This window comes from Cyanistes caeruleus, chromosome 4 (genome assembly GCF_971803275.1).
Source record: "Cyanistes caeruleus chromosome 4, bCyaCae1.hap1.1, whole genome shotgun sequence".
Taxonomy (NCBI): Eukaryota; Metazoa; Chordata; class Aves; order Passeriformes; family Paridae; genus Cyanistes; species Cyanistes caeruleus.
In genome coordinates this window covers 44,847,630-44,860,081 of record NC_141704.1, presented here as the reverse complement: position 1 = coordinate 44,860,081, position 12,452 = coordinate 44,847,630, and the positions used below count along the sequence as shown (strand labels likewise).

General features: G+C 47.0%; 1 protein-coding gene and 1 long non-coding RNA gene across 2 annotated transcripts; one reads left to right on the top strand and one right to left on the bottom strand.

Annotated features, from left to right (window-relative positions):
- Positions 1-284: 284 nt before the first annotated feature.
- Positions 285-8,978, bottom strand: CSRP2 (cysteine and glycine rich protein 2). The gene is made up of 6 exons (XM_086884240.1): positions 8,813-8,978; positions 5,141-5,261; positions 3,037-3,205; positions 1,971-2,103; positions 1,208-1,301; positions 285-626 (listed from the first exon to the last, which is right to left on the bottom strand). The coding sequence occupies exons 2-6, from the start codon at positions 5,250-5,252 to the stop codon at positions 550-552; spliced, it is 585 nt and encodes a 194-aa protein (XP_086740366.1). The 5' UTR covers positions 5,253-5,261; positions 8,813-8,978; the 3' UTR covers positions 285-549.
- On the top strand, positions 8,966-12,209 carry LOC147653608 (uncharacterized). Its single transcript, XR_015285499.1, has 2 exons — positions 8,966-9,364; positions 9,521-12,209. It is a non-coding gene; the product is annotated as an uncharacterized LOC147653608 (long non-coding RNA).
- The last annotated feature ends 243 nt before the right edge of the window (positions 12,210-12,452 follow it).

The window sequence follows — 12,452 nt, the reverse complement described above, 5'->3', positions numbered from 1 at the left end:
ACCAGACAAGAGTTTCAAAGCTTGTTTTTTTAAACCTAATAACTTCTTAATCTGCAGCTGTCTCAGTGGAATATTCCTGTGCAGTAAGTTCTATGCATAACAGCACCTCCAGACTATTATGGTGAAAATGGTTTGTTTTTCATTTACTAGAGACTATGCCAGAGACAGGCACCCATTTAGGCACAGTTACCCCTTATCTATCACTTTAGAGCTGTGTCACCGTGCACAGCCGGAGAGCAACACTCTCCTCACTTTTATTGCAGACAAAGTAGGCAACACTTAGATTTATGTATATCAACAAGCAAAGCTTTATTGATTAGATTTATGTATATCAACAAGCAAAGCTTTATTGAATTGATACTCAGTATTAAAGGTGTTACAATGTGATACACAAGGTGAGGGAAAAAAGCAGTGTGTGTGTTTTTAAAATCATCAGCTGAAAGTACACTACAGTAACTAGTATCTGTTTCACAGTAGTTAGTAACATTTAGGATACTCTTGTTCCTTCTAGCAGGATCTCAGCAGAGCTGGAAGGCGTTTTTAGCCCCCTCACTGGGCGTGAACGAGGGCACCTGCTCCCTGGCCATACCCAAATCCCTTGGGGCCAAAGTTCTTTGCGTAACAACCTGTGAGAAAGATGAACATGCAGTAGCTTAATCTTCTGGCACGTTAATTAAGACCAGCACTGTCTAGGCTAATCCTCTCAGCAATTCCTCCTTAGTCACTAGAATATCCCCCTGGGAAGCAACGCTTAGAAACATTTTGTTAAACTACATAACTCACAGGACTGAACTCAGTAGCCAGGACTGTTTGGTCTGTGTAGCTTCCAGCCCACTCTGTGAGAGCAACTCACAGGTCGGTTCTGGGGCTTGGTATCTGTTAAGGCATTTGTTGTCATCAAACCACTGTGTGGATCAAGTTTATATCCACAACGACCCAAAGCAGAGCAGGATGCATGCTGGCTTGTTTCCTTACTCTGATCAGGCAGAGGGCAAGGCTGCTGCTGCATTTATCAGTATATGAGGTTTTACTTGATGCAGATGTCAACTACATCAGCAGCTTCAGTAATTCCATATTTTACTCTATTCCTATGACTTACAGAGCACTTTCATGTGAACATAAGCCTGAAAGTTTCTTATATCAGCCATATATTGACCATTTGACATTATCTTGACCCATAAACAAATGGTCTTTATTTTTTTCTCACCTTTACAATAGATTTCTCCCTCTTTTTCAGTTAGGGTTGTAGATTCTAAGCTTTTTCCACACTTGGCACATCGGAAGCAGTTCTTGTGCCATGGCTAGAGAAAAAATAAAAATGACAGTATTAATACACAGGATGCCAAAGTTGGTAAAAAAACACATTAACTGGATATATCTGCATCACTGTTGATTAGAGACTGAAAGTGCAGCTGAAGTGAAAATCAGCTGAAGTGCACCAGTAGCAGACAAGAACATCTGCATTTCTGTGAGCAGCACAGCCCAAGATCCCACCCAGCATCCTGCTCAGAGCACCGTTCTGAAAGATTTGGGCTTGCTGTTATCAATTCAGAGCACATCTTGGCTCTCTGTAGGGAGTGAGTCAGACAACTGGCAGACTGACATGCAGTTTTACTTGGTATTTTCAAGACACCATCCCCCTTTTGCTGAAACATTCAGCCTCACAAGCTTCACACGTCAAGATTGTTTCCTCTTCTGGGTGAGAGGGGCTTCTGTAGTCTGCTTCAAGTCTCTAGCATGAGACGATATTAAATCTTCACCTCTGAAATCTAAGGTGATCACTCATCACCCTGCATTTCAACTGCTTTTTTTTTTTAATTAAGTACATTGATTTTACGATTCCCAGTGCAAATAAATGCAATTTTAAGGTAACTGCCCTGCAGTTGGTTCCCTGCTGGGACCAACATAACACACCTTACTCAGTTAAAAGTCCACGTAGCAGGTACAAAACAGCACGTGCAGTTCCTTACCTTTCCAGCTCCTATTACTTTCTCTGCTGCATAAACAGAATCACCACACCTTGAGCATTTCTCTGTCCCTCCAAACTTCTGAGCAAACTTGGAAGGGTTTGGATTTGTGGTGGGCCGGTGAGGAGAAGGCGTGCTGAAAGAAACAGGACATTTGTTTTCTCTACTCTTACTAAACAATCTCTCGCTCTGCAAAACTGGAGAAGTAAGTTACCAGCAAGGCCATCCAATTACATTTGGTAGGGAAAAAACCAAAGCCACAACAATAAAAAGAGAAAGGCCATGCTTTAAAGGATAAAAATAAGCTACTGTAAAGGCTAATTTCCTGAGGAGCCTTCCCCTTTTCACTTAACTAGAAGAGCTGAACTCTATCAGGACATGGATTTTCCAGATACTAAGCTACAAATAATTCTGTTAAGGTTCTGTCCACTGATTATAATCAGGAGCCTGAATGGATCACTGGACCTGGCTGGAGAGCATACATGATATAAACGTTAAGCAGTAATTTGGGAACTTGCATGAAGCAAGTTCTGAGACATACCTCAGCTTCTTTCTACATGCTTTGTTTTACAGCAAGAACTTAATCAGACTAGGAATGTTTACTATTTAATGTGACTTTTGGTTTTGGCTGTAATTAAGCACAAATGGTTCTTTGTTTGCTAGTTAAAAATTCATTCTACTTGTAGCCCCAGATTCTCAGCTGTCCAAGTCCATCCCTGCAAGAACATGTTGAGCATTGCCATTTCCAGCTTATTTAGGAGGGCAGTGTGAGACCCACAGTCACCTCTGTGAGTTTATGCAATGCCATCAGCAGCTCCATAATCCAATCCCCTATGGCTCATTCGTAGGGTGTGTCTTTGCTTGCACTAACTCCTACTGTTCCAGCTCACATAGTCACCAGTGGGAGCTTTGTGCACTGCAGGTTCAATGCCCTGCATTCAACTAGACTGGAGTATTTTGCAGCATTTCTATTCCAAACAGGAACATAAACAAAATCCAGCCTGAAAGACTCCTCTGAAAACAGTACTGAAGGACAAGGGCCATGAACCCCCCAGCTCAGTTCACTCACTTCTCAGGCTTGATGCCTAGTCTCTCTCCCCTGTCCATGTTCAGCGTGCCTGCCCCTTGGCCATATCCATAGCCTTTTGGGCCATATTTCTTCCCATAGCAAGATTTACAGTAAACTTCAGCATCATGAATTGCTACAGTTGTGCTGTCCAAGTTTTTCCGGCAGACCACTGGAGAAAAAAAAAAAAAAAAGAAAAAAAGTTAAACTGCCTTAAGGGACTATTTCCATCAGCACACACTGTAAGCCAAAAATCAAGTGAGAAGTGATGTTATGGGTTTCCCTGTCCAAAACTCTTCCCATTAGGCTGTGGGACCACCAGAGATTAGAGGGAGCAAGTTGCTGTTTGAATCTGTGAATTATGCTTAGCCCTGTAAAGGGCTCTATTTTCCTCCCACCTCTTCATGACCGTGACATTTAAAGCCTGAAAACTTGCTGTTGTTTGATGGATGAGGCTGCTCAGAAACCCAGAGAGGGCAGTCAGCAGTTTCCCTTGACAGATGCCATACAGCAGGAAGAAAAAGCCTATCTTACAGAAGAGCCCCTGTCCTGCCCTTTGGGCCAGGGTGGGGCTGGGAAAAAAAAAACAAACCTTCAAGGTTCTCCCCCCACCCCCACCTCAATACTGGGCAGAGCTGGGTCTGGTTCACAGCTGTCACCAGAGGGGCTGTGCTTTTCTGGCATTCCCACATTGCCCTTCAGCACAATGCAAGCCCTCTCTCTACTCAAGGTTACAGCAGAAGGGAGAAACTATTTCCTTCTTGAACCTCCTTTTGTATGCCAACTGGCACACACTTTCCATCTGCAACAACATTATGCCCATGAAAAAGAATTTGGGGAGAAATAAAAAACAACACCCTCATGAATTTTTTGTTAAAAGATTAAATGCTTTCAAAACACTGGGTGACTTTTGCTTATGGCAACCATTAGCTCCATTCTTTTTATAAGCCACTAATATCCAATAAGTAAATCAATTAATGCATGTTTGTTAAGTCTACAGACTTTAACCCCAACAGAAGTATGCACTAAGGAAAACCATGTATTCAGACACACTAGAGCCATTGTTTGACTGTAAGTTCCAGGTTTCTTTTAATAGTAACTCCCATAAAAGGCTGAAAGTGAGGCAGCTGAGGCATCTAATCTTTGTTTTTTGTAACCACTGGTAGAGCTCAAGGAAAGGAGCGTAGGTGTGCCAAGGCTCTCAGTGCCAGCACAGCACACCAAGGTTAGGCAGCAGACTTAACAGCAAACTTGTTTGAGGGGCCCAGCTGTAACTGCAGCCAATGTAAGAAGGCTAAACCTAGCTCTGGCCATATGTATTAATCACCAACAAGTAGGGCAAAACAGTACCTCATGTTTGCAATAAGGTAAAATTGTCTTGATTCAGACACAGAGGCTGTCTGTTTGCAAAGTTGGAGCCTCCAATTCACAGGGACCCTTTGTTCCCTTCATCTAAGCAGAGGTATTTTCAGCAGAGAAAGTGATTTTCAATGCCTCACTGGGCTTGTTGGTTGGACTGGAAAATAATGCTTTGGACTCCTTTCATCTGAAATAAACCACAGGCCTCTGTGCCAAGAAAGTTTAGGCTTTTGGCTGTGCTAAAGCATCAACAAGTCGGCTGTGCTCATGCGCACTCCTGTCCTGGTCTGCACAGGACTTCAGGGCAGCAGTTTGATAGCTGTTCCTTCAGCTTCTGCCAGCCCCAGGACCATGGGGAGAAGCCCAGCTGAGCTCAGATCAGTGCAAACAAGGCTCTGCCACTGGCCTTCCTACGCTGCATGAGCAACACTTAAGCCAGGTTTCCAACCTCAGGATCCCTTAGATGCCCAAGGAAAAGGCTGGCAAGAGTACAAATGTGTCTGCTCTGAGACGTGCATCCCAACCCCTGATATGATAAAACCTCTCCAGGAGGCGAGTTCTCCCCTCGGGGATGCCAAGCCCAGGAGGCACATGGGGAAGCAGGAATCAGCCTCAACATGTGATGGACAAAGTCACCTCTGGCCACTGCCATCCCCAGTGCCTCACAGGTACCAGCTGAGTCTGGGATGCCTCCTGTGAACCATCCCCACAGCTACACCAGGAGAGATTTTTGGAGGAGAATACTTACTGCAGAGGAAGCAGCACCGGTGGAAGCTCCTCCCGTCACACTGCACCTCCTCAGCATGGTAGACGGTGCGGCCACAGGCACCGCACTTGTTGCCACCTCCCCAGTTCGGCATGGTGGTTCTCTGTGCCCAGCCAGAGGAAGGGAGAAGGGGAGACATTTGTTAAACACAGTGTGCTCCACCATGCTGGCCCCAGAACAGCTGGGGTTACAGGCTCCTTTAAACCAGATCTGTGAAGTTTGTGTGGCATCAGAGCATAACCCTGCAATTTCATCCATTGTTTAAAAACGTGACCTTCCACTGCGTGAGAAGTTTTTGGGACCAGTTCAACTTCCCAGCTCTTCAGATGCCAGACCAGACTTAAAGGCTTAGGCAGGCTCTCTACGGCTATTTGTAAAAGCAGACGAACTGGCAAGGGGAACAGAGACCACTGCTGCTGAACAGCAAGAAAAACAGAGACACAGTCTTCACAAGCCATGTCCTCTGTCCCTGCCTGGGGATTTTGAAAGTTACATAAATTGGATATGCACAAATTACAGTTTCATGCACAAGAGCTTTACTGTACCTGGAACGAATGCCCCCCCAGATGGATATAATTTCCGTTTCTATGCTTCATTACTGCTGGGCCTCTTGTCTGATAGAAGCAATCCAATTGTGCCAACAATGGTGTTTTGTTTTACTGCAGGGCCTATCATTTGGGATGTGGTACAAGCCAAAGTTCACTTCATCAGAAAACCACCTATTAGGGTTGTAGGAACATTCTGAACTCCTTTGAGATCACACCTGCACTTCAAAGAAGCTTAAGGGGGATTATTTTCCAGGGATTCCACCCCTGTTACATGAACTGCACCTTTACCAGGCAGGTATATCAACCAAACCCAACTGCTCAAGTAGCCACAGCTGATTTAAAAGGATCCTGCACTACTTGCAATGGACACTCACCAAACTGGGGACAGGCATCTCACTCATTGTGTTAACCTGTAGCTTTGGGAACAGTCTCTTACATTAAGCCAGAAGCAGTGGCTGTCCCATCTCAAGCTCATCTGCTCCCTCCAGAACTCCCCTGCACTCCCTGTCACCACCCCCAGCAGTTCCCCCCAAGCTCAATGAGGAGCTCCTCCTATTAACTGTCTGGGGTTAAAGTTCCAAAGCAGAGCCCTGCCCATCACCTTCGGGATTTCTGGGGCTTTCCTCCTGCCACCACCACGAGCTAACACAGCGGTGTTTGCCGAAGGCTCATCTCGCTATCAGCCCTGAACTGCCCTTGGCTTGTGACTGCTGTTTAATGCTTGTTTGCTCTCCTGCAGCTCAGTGCCACCACCTCTCACCAGCACAGAGGCCAACAGCAGCCAGACAGGGTTACTGCCTCCATGAGCTTAACCCGGCAGGGCTGCTCAGCACTCATCACCCACAGTGCTCCCTTACTGATCCTCATTTCACACAGGGTTTTTGGGTGAGGACCATGGTTTGCCCACTGGAAGCCCAGAGGGCACCTCCTGCCACCCTACCCCATCAGCAAGAGCATTCCCTCCCTGCAGAGTTCCCACAGCTGTGCTGAAGTACAGGTCAGCTACTAGGGAGGGAGGCTGGGAAAGAATTTCTTAGGAGCTTCTGACTTTTCTCCGCAAAACTCACTTTCAGTCACCCTGAGAAGCTCTCCTAGGCCTGACAAGGGGAAGATACGCACAACAGCATCCCCACACAAAGCCCACAGCCTGCTGCCTTCCTTCAGTTAACTTTGCACTCATCCCTCTGAGCCAGAAGCAGAGGACTACCAATCTCCAGTTGCCTCCCTCACCAATAGAGAGGAGCTGGAAGTGCCACCACAGGGAGCCAGACAGGAACACTTTGCTTCAAGAGCTCCTTTCTCTAAGGGGCTCATCTCCCAGTGTGTGGGACATGCTTCAGTGCAGAGCAAGCTGCCTCGCACCCCAGGCAAGGTGGAACAGACTCACAAATCACAACTGAGAGCAGCAGTTTTGGCTAAGCCTGAATTATGTGACCCATCCTGCTTGGTAAAACAAGCCTCCTGCCCCAGCAGCATGAGCAGCAGTTCAGCAGTTTTAGGGATGCAAGGTAGGACGTGTGGTTCCTGAGTAAGACATGCTGCCAGGTAGCTGCTACAAGATCTTTGTCCAAGACATGCAGACAGCCATTCATGGCATGCAGGAAAATAAGATTAGTTTATTAACCTAAATTGGGGCACCTTAGGTACATTCCTAACCAACAGCTTAGGAAACTTCCTCAGAGTGGCTGAGCAGTGCCATTTGCACACTGACACCAATTACTGAGACAGCCCTTTGTTTAATACTTCCATGGGATTAGCATCATTACTGCTCCGTGGTTTAGCACTAATACCCTGACCCAGCTAATAAAATTAGTTTTATGACATTTCCCACTTTGCTTTTGTCATTCTTGGAACAACTGTACAGTCTAAAAATCGAGATTCCATTTCTTTTATTCAAGTGCTTGGCTGTGCTACTGCACAGCAGCTGACATCAATCACAGCAAAGAGCGTCCTTAGTTGATGAGAATATAGGCTGCACAACACTTTGGAAACGGAATGCATGGATTGGGGGAAAAAAAAAAAGAAAAAAAAAAAAGAAGAGATTCCTTTCCACTCTGTATGCTTTCCAAAATGTAAATGGTATTTGGTACAAGAACTACTTCTGTCTTTTCCTCTCATCATCCCCATGCTCATGTTCTTTTGTGCATTTACATGAGCCTACACTAATTATTTTAATAATTTTGTTAGCAAACAATATTTTAGTTTTCACGCACACTGGAGCTGAGGACCTGAATCAGGTTTCCCCAGCTTTGCCCCAGATTTCACATGCAATATTGGGCAACACAGGGTGCAGCTCCAACCTTTCTTCCCGAGCGAGACAAAATACTAGACGACCCGACAACCATTAGCTAACTCAAAACTTCTGATAAGGGCTTTGGGAATTCATTAAATGAAAAGCAAAAAGGAACTTTAGTCAGCACTTCAAGGTAACCGTATTCTCTTCCAGAGAAGGCATTTCCATTTATCCCCCCATGCTGTTCCTATGGCGGTCTGCGTGGGAAGAACGGCAATATTTCCTCAGTTACTCAGCAGCAGGGGCTCTCTCCCGGCGGGGCTCTCGGGCCGGGGTGGCGGGGCAGCCGTGCCCCGGCACAGCGCACAGTGCTGCTGCCCGCTCCTCCGCTGCAGCCTCCTTCCCAGCCCCGCCCCAAGCCTGCCCCGCTCCCTCGGGACTCGGCGGCTACTTCATGCAAGCCTCCGGGGAGCTCAAAAGCAGCAATCAGACATCCAGGTGCTCTCACTGCCAGCACCAGCAGTCCCGGTGTCGGCTGCGGCTCGATGGCAGCCGCTTGTACCCCGCACGTCATCCACGGGACAAGCCACGGCAGCCGCCAGCTCCTCTCCGACCCGCTTGCTAGCGGCAGCTCTAATTCAAGAGACCTAAGCCAGCCGCAAGACAGACACACGAGAATTGCAGGCTATCCGGTTATCCTGGACGGCTTTTTCGGCTGCCCGTCGGGGAAGCCCGGTGCGTGGCAGCTCCATCATTAGAGCGGCCAAGCGGCAGCAGCGGGTGAGCATCGCCCGCCGCCGCCTCCCCCTCACCGCCACCGCCACCCCCGACCGCTGCCCGGGCCGGTCCAGCCCACCGTGCCCCGGCACTCACCTCGGCTCGGCTCGGCGCGTTTCGGCACGGCGCGGCCCCGCGGCGCCTTAAAGGGCCGGGGCGGAGCCGTGAGGGCAAGGCCCAGCCCCCGCTCCAGGCCCCGCTCCTGGCGCGGCGCTGCCCGCGCTGGGCCGGCCCAGGCCGAGGGACAGAGGGGCTCGGCCCGGCCGTGGCCGCCCCGGGAGGCGGCAGGAGATGTCCCAGATGAGCCTCGGACCACAGGACCCCAGCTCGTGGTTCTACCCAATTTTAGGATTTTGCTTGACGTTCCTGCAGGTTCCGTGCCGGTGTTTCCCCAGAACACGGGAAAGGGACGTTTTCGCGAGAGCAGGGGTCGGGAAAGAGGTTTCCCAGGACGTGAGGAGCGGGCGAAGGCAGGAGCCCGTGCCCGGCTTGTGGGAGCCTCGGGGAGCTCGGCACCGCAGCTCCCGCTGAAACACTGCTCCCGTGGGGACTGATTAGGAGAGGCCTTAATAGTTTTCACAAAAGGCCAGCAATTAGAGCTGTCTACAGCATGCTGCAGAAAACTGCCCGAGGCTTCAGCTGCTTTTCGTAAGTGTCCCCATCTCGCAGTTTCCCAGGGCTGCTGCACACTGGCTCTGTCGGTCTCAGGATTATGCACAGGACTCCCTGTGTCTAGCGGGACGTGTGGGTTTATCCCCTGCTCGTTATTAACCCAGTACCGAATCGCCTCCTCGTTGCCCGCAGGAATGCCGGGCAGCACGGGCACGACCTTTTCACACGCACCGGAGACAGCCCCAGGCATGGAGCCCAGCGAGCTGGGAGGAGGCAGCCCCTGCGAGCCCCCTGCACAAGCACGGTGCAGGGAGATGGGCTGTGTGCTGGCCGGGTGGAACACGTCCCGCCCAGCTGTGTGCACAGACAGCTGCGTGACACGCAGCCTGGGCCCAAACTGCCTTACTGTGAGGTGCCTGAAGGTGAGCTCCACACCAGGTCTGAGAATGAGAAGGGTTACCTGTTCTCTCCCCTTAAAATGTTCTTTCCGTGTACTGCAGCCCGTGTGCTGGCAGCTGCAACTTGCTGAGATTTTTTTTTTTGCTTTCTGTTTTTTTAATTTTCTTTTTTTATTTGTAATGAATTTTGAATGACCAGACTGTACATGATTTATGTGCATTTCAGAGGCCTGCTCCATAAGCAAAGCTGGTATCTGTTCCTGTGGAACAAGCTGATGTTCCCTGTAAGCAAGACCAAGAGTCTGACATCAAGCATCATAGCAAAAACTTTATGCTAGGCTTTGAGGGAAGCGAGCACTAGGAGAAGCAGAAGTGTTAGCAACTCATTTCTCGAATCAGAGGTTACGTGAAGAGAGAGGATCTCTCAAATCCTGACAAGTAAGGGGTGTATGAGTCAGAGCAGGCTGACTCCATTTGCTGCAAGAAATGCCTGTGCTCTCTTGTCCAACCTGTCCTGCTCCCAGCCATGCTCGAACTGCATGTGATGATGCTAAGTTATTTACCATGTCTCCTCGGGTAGCCTCCAGAGCTAATAGATTCTGTCTTTTGATAACATTTCCTACAGACTATAAAAAATAAACAGCAGACATCCCAATGGGGAGAGCTTAGCAGACCTAGTAAGGTCTGACCATACTCAAAGAAAGGAAATTCTCACTGTGACTAAGAGGCCATGCTTGTATGAAATAAAATACTCTTCAGTGGCGAGGCACTGCTGAGTGAGCTAGAAGACAGTCTGACATCCTGTATTTAATTTTCTCTTTTATAGTACTTAGATTGTCAGAAACAGAGTAACTGAGAGTCAGACGTAAGTATGTCAAGTAAGTCCATAACTATAGGAACAATATTAAGGGATACATTACTGCAATGCTTGGGAATAATACCTTGGAATGAAGGAAAACAAATGAAAGAATTAAAACTTTTACCACATACTTGATTGATATGGACTATTTTTATTAATAAATTTTATAAATATAAGTATGTATATGTATATTTGTGGTCTATAAATACATAGTTGTTTTATTTATAAGCATACTTATTCTATCTTCTCTGCAGGTCTCTTTTTCTCTATTTCTTTCCTGAGAGCACAGTTCAGAATTTAATATAAAGCCCGAATCCAGCCCTGCTGCATTCCTGCTTCCTGTCCTGCACTCCTTCAACCTGCCACCCTGAACATGCCTGCCATTGCCCAAGAACCCATTGCCCCCTTCACCTTTCTCAGCATCCTCCTGACCTGATCCTGTCCCTGTGTTCCTGCCTAACTCCTGCTGTAAACTACTCTTTCTGACTCACCCAAAATTTCAGATGATGAGATGATACTCACTGGCCTGGGGAGGAATTCCCACCTAACCACCGTGGCAGGCCCCTGTAGGCAGCCTGGCTCCTGCAGTCTGGCAGCTTTTTTTTCTGGCTTTTGCCATTTTGATCTCAGCAGGTTATAATTAGGACAGTTTATTTCTGAAAAGCAGTGTTCAAGTGTATTAACAGCTTCTGTTTCTTTCCCCTGCTGATTTGGCAGCTCAGGGACAGGGGGGTGGTGTGTATGTTTCCTCTCTCTTCTGCTTTCCTAGCCATGGGAAAGCCCACAGGCTCCACACAAAACTAGCTCTCCCTTCACGTGTAAAATTCACCTGAAGCACGTTTATCACCTCAGAACAAATTTCTCAAGGTTTTAGCTATGCTGTAATTTAATGCAAGAGTTGTTTTCCATGTTTTGAAAAGCTGAGTAAACCATCAGCTTGTTTGACCTAGTTACTTCTCAAAAGACTTGGCACACATCAGTGTACTCAGGCCTTTTGCACCCACTAAGTACATTCCACTCACCTGGGATTATCTTATCCTTGCTTGATCTTGTAAACATGGCCCATGTCTGCTTATGGCAGAGTCAGTCTGCTCTGCTGGTAATCTTTGCTATAATTTTCTGAAAGTTTATTCTAGTTAGTCTAGGTTTCACTTTGCAGAGGGTATATTCATATTCTGACACTGTTTTTTGTCAGAACTAGCTTTATCCAAATACTGTTACTACTGACTAACTACCTTAAGTATGTTCTCATTAGACCATAATTTTTGCTCTTTTTCCTATTAGGAAAGCTGTTTTGAAGCTAGCATTTGTGTTTATTGTTTACCAGCCTAGGAGGTCAGACACTGTGCAGTGTTTTCCATGGTACATTGGTTAATTTCTCACTGGCCATCCCCCAAGCATGCCCCTAGTGAAAGGGATTTTCAAGTGCAGTATCAGCGAGTGAAAAATCAGTTTGTGCCCAGCACTACCCAGATTTGTCCTATCACAGAAGGAACTATGTGTTTAGCTAATTTCCTTGGATAGTATCCATGCATTTCAAGAGTGTTATACATTTATTCTACTATAAATACAATAATGATAAATTAGTGAATTTTGCACAAATTAATAAAAATACAACAGACAATTCTAGAGTTTACCAGAGCTGTGATTTTTTTGTTTTTTAATTGTCTCTTCAAGTCCAATGTACAGATACAGAAAACCTTCTCAGTATGAGAAGATTGTGCCTTCTAAGGTTATTGATTTCTTTATTATTGGTCCTGTTTTTATTTTGTTTTGCTTTAGGGGCTGTGGAGGCAGCTGGAGAGCTGGCCACTGTTACAAGTGTGAGTGCTGGTTCTTAAGGAGATTGATCAGTGGATTTTGACTC

What these genes read in the sequence shown, in the direction of transcription:
- CSRP2 (XM_086884240.1), bottom strand. Translation starts at nt 5,252, where the DNA reads ATGCCGAACTGGGGAGGTGGCAACAAGTGCGGTGCCTGTGGCCGCACC. An exon ending in CCGGTGCTGCTTCCTCTGCA is followed by an intron (nt 3,206 to 5,140) that starts GTAAGTATTCTC and finishes TTTTTTCTCCAG; the next exon opens with TGGTCTGCCGGAAAAACTTG. An exon ending in AAGTAATAGGAGCTGGAAAG is followed by an intron (nt 1,302 to 1,970) that starts GTAAGGAACTGC and finishes TTTTTTCTCTAG; the next exon opens with CCATGGCACAAGAACTGCTT.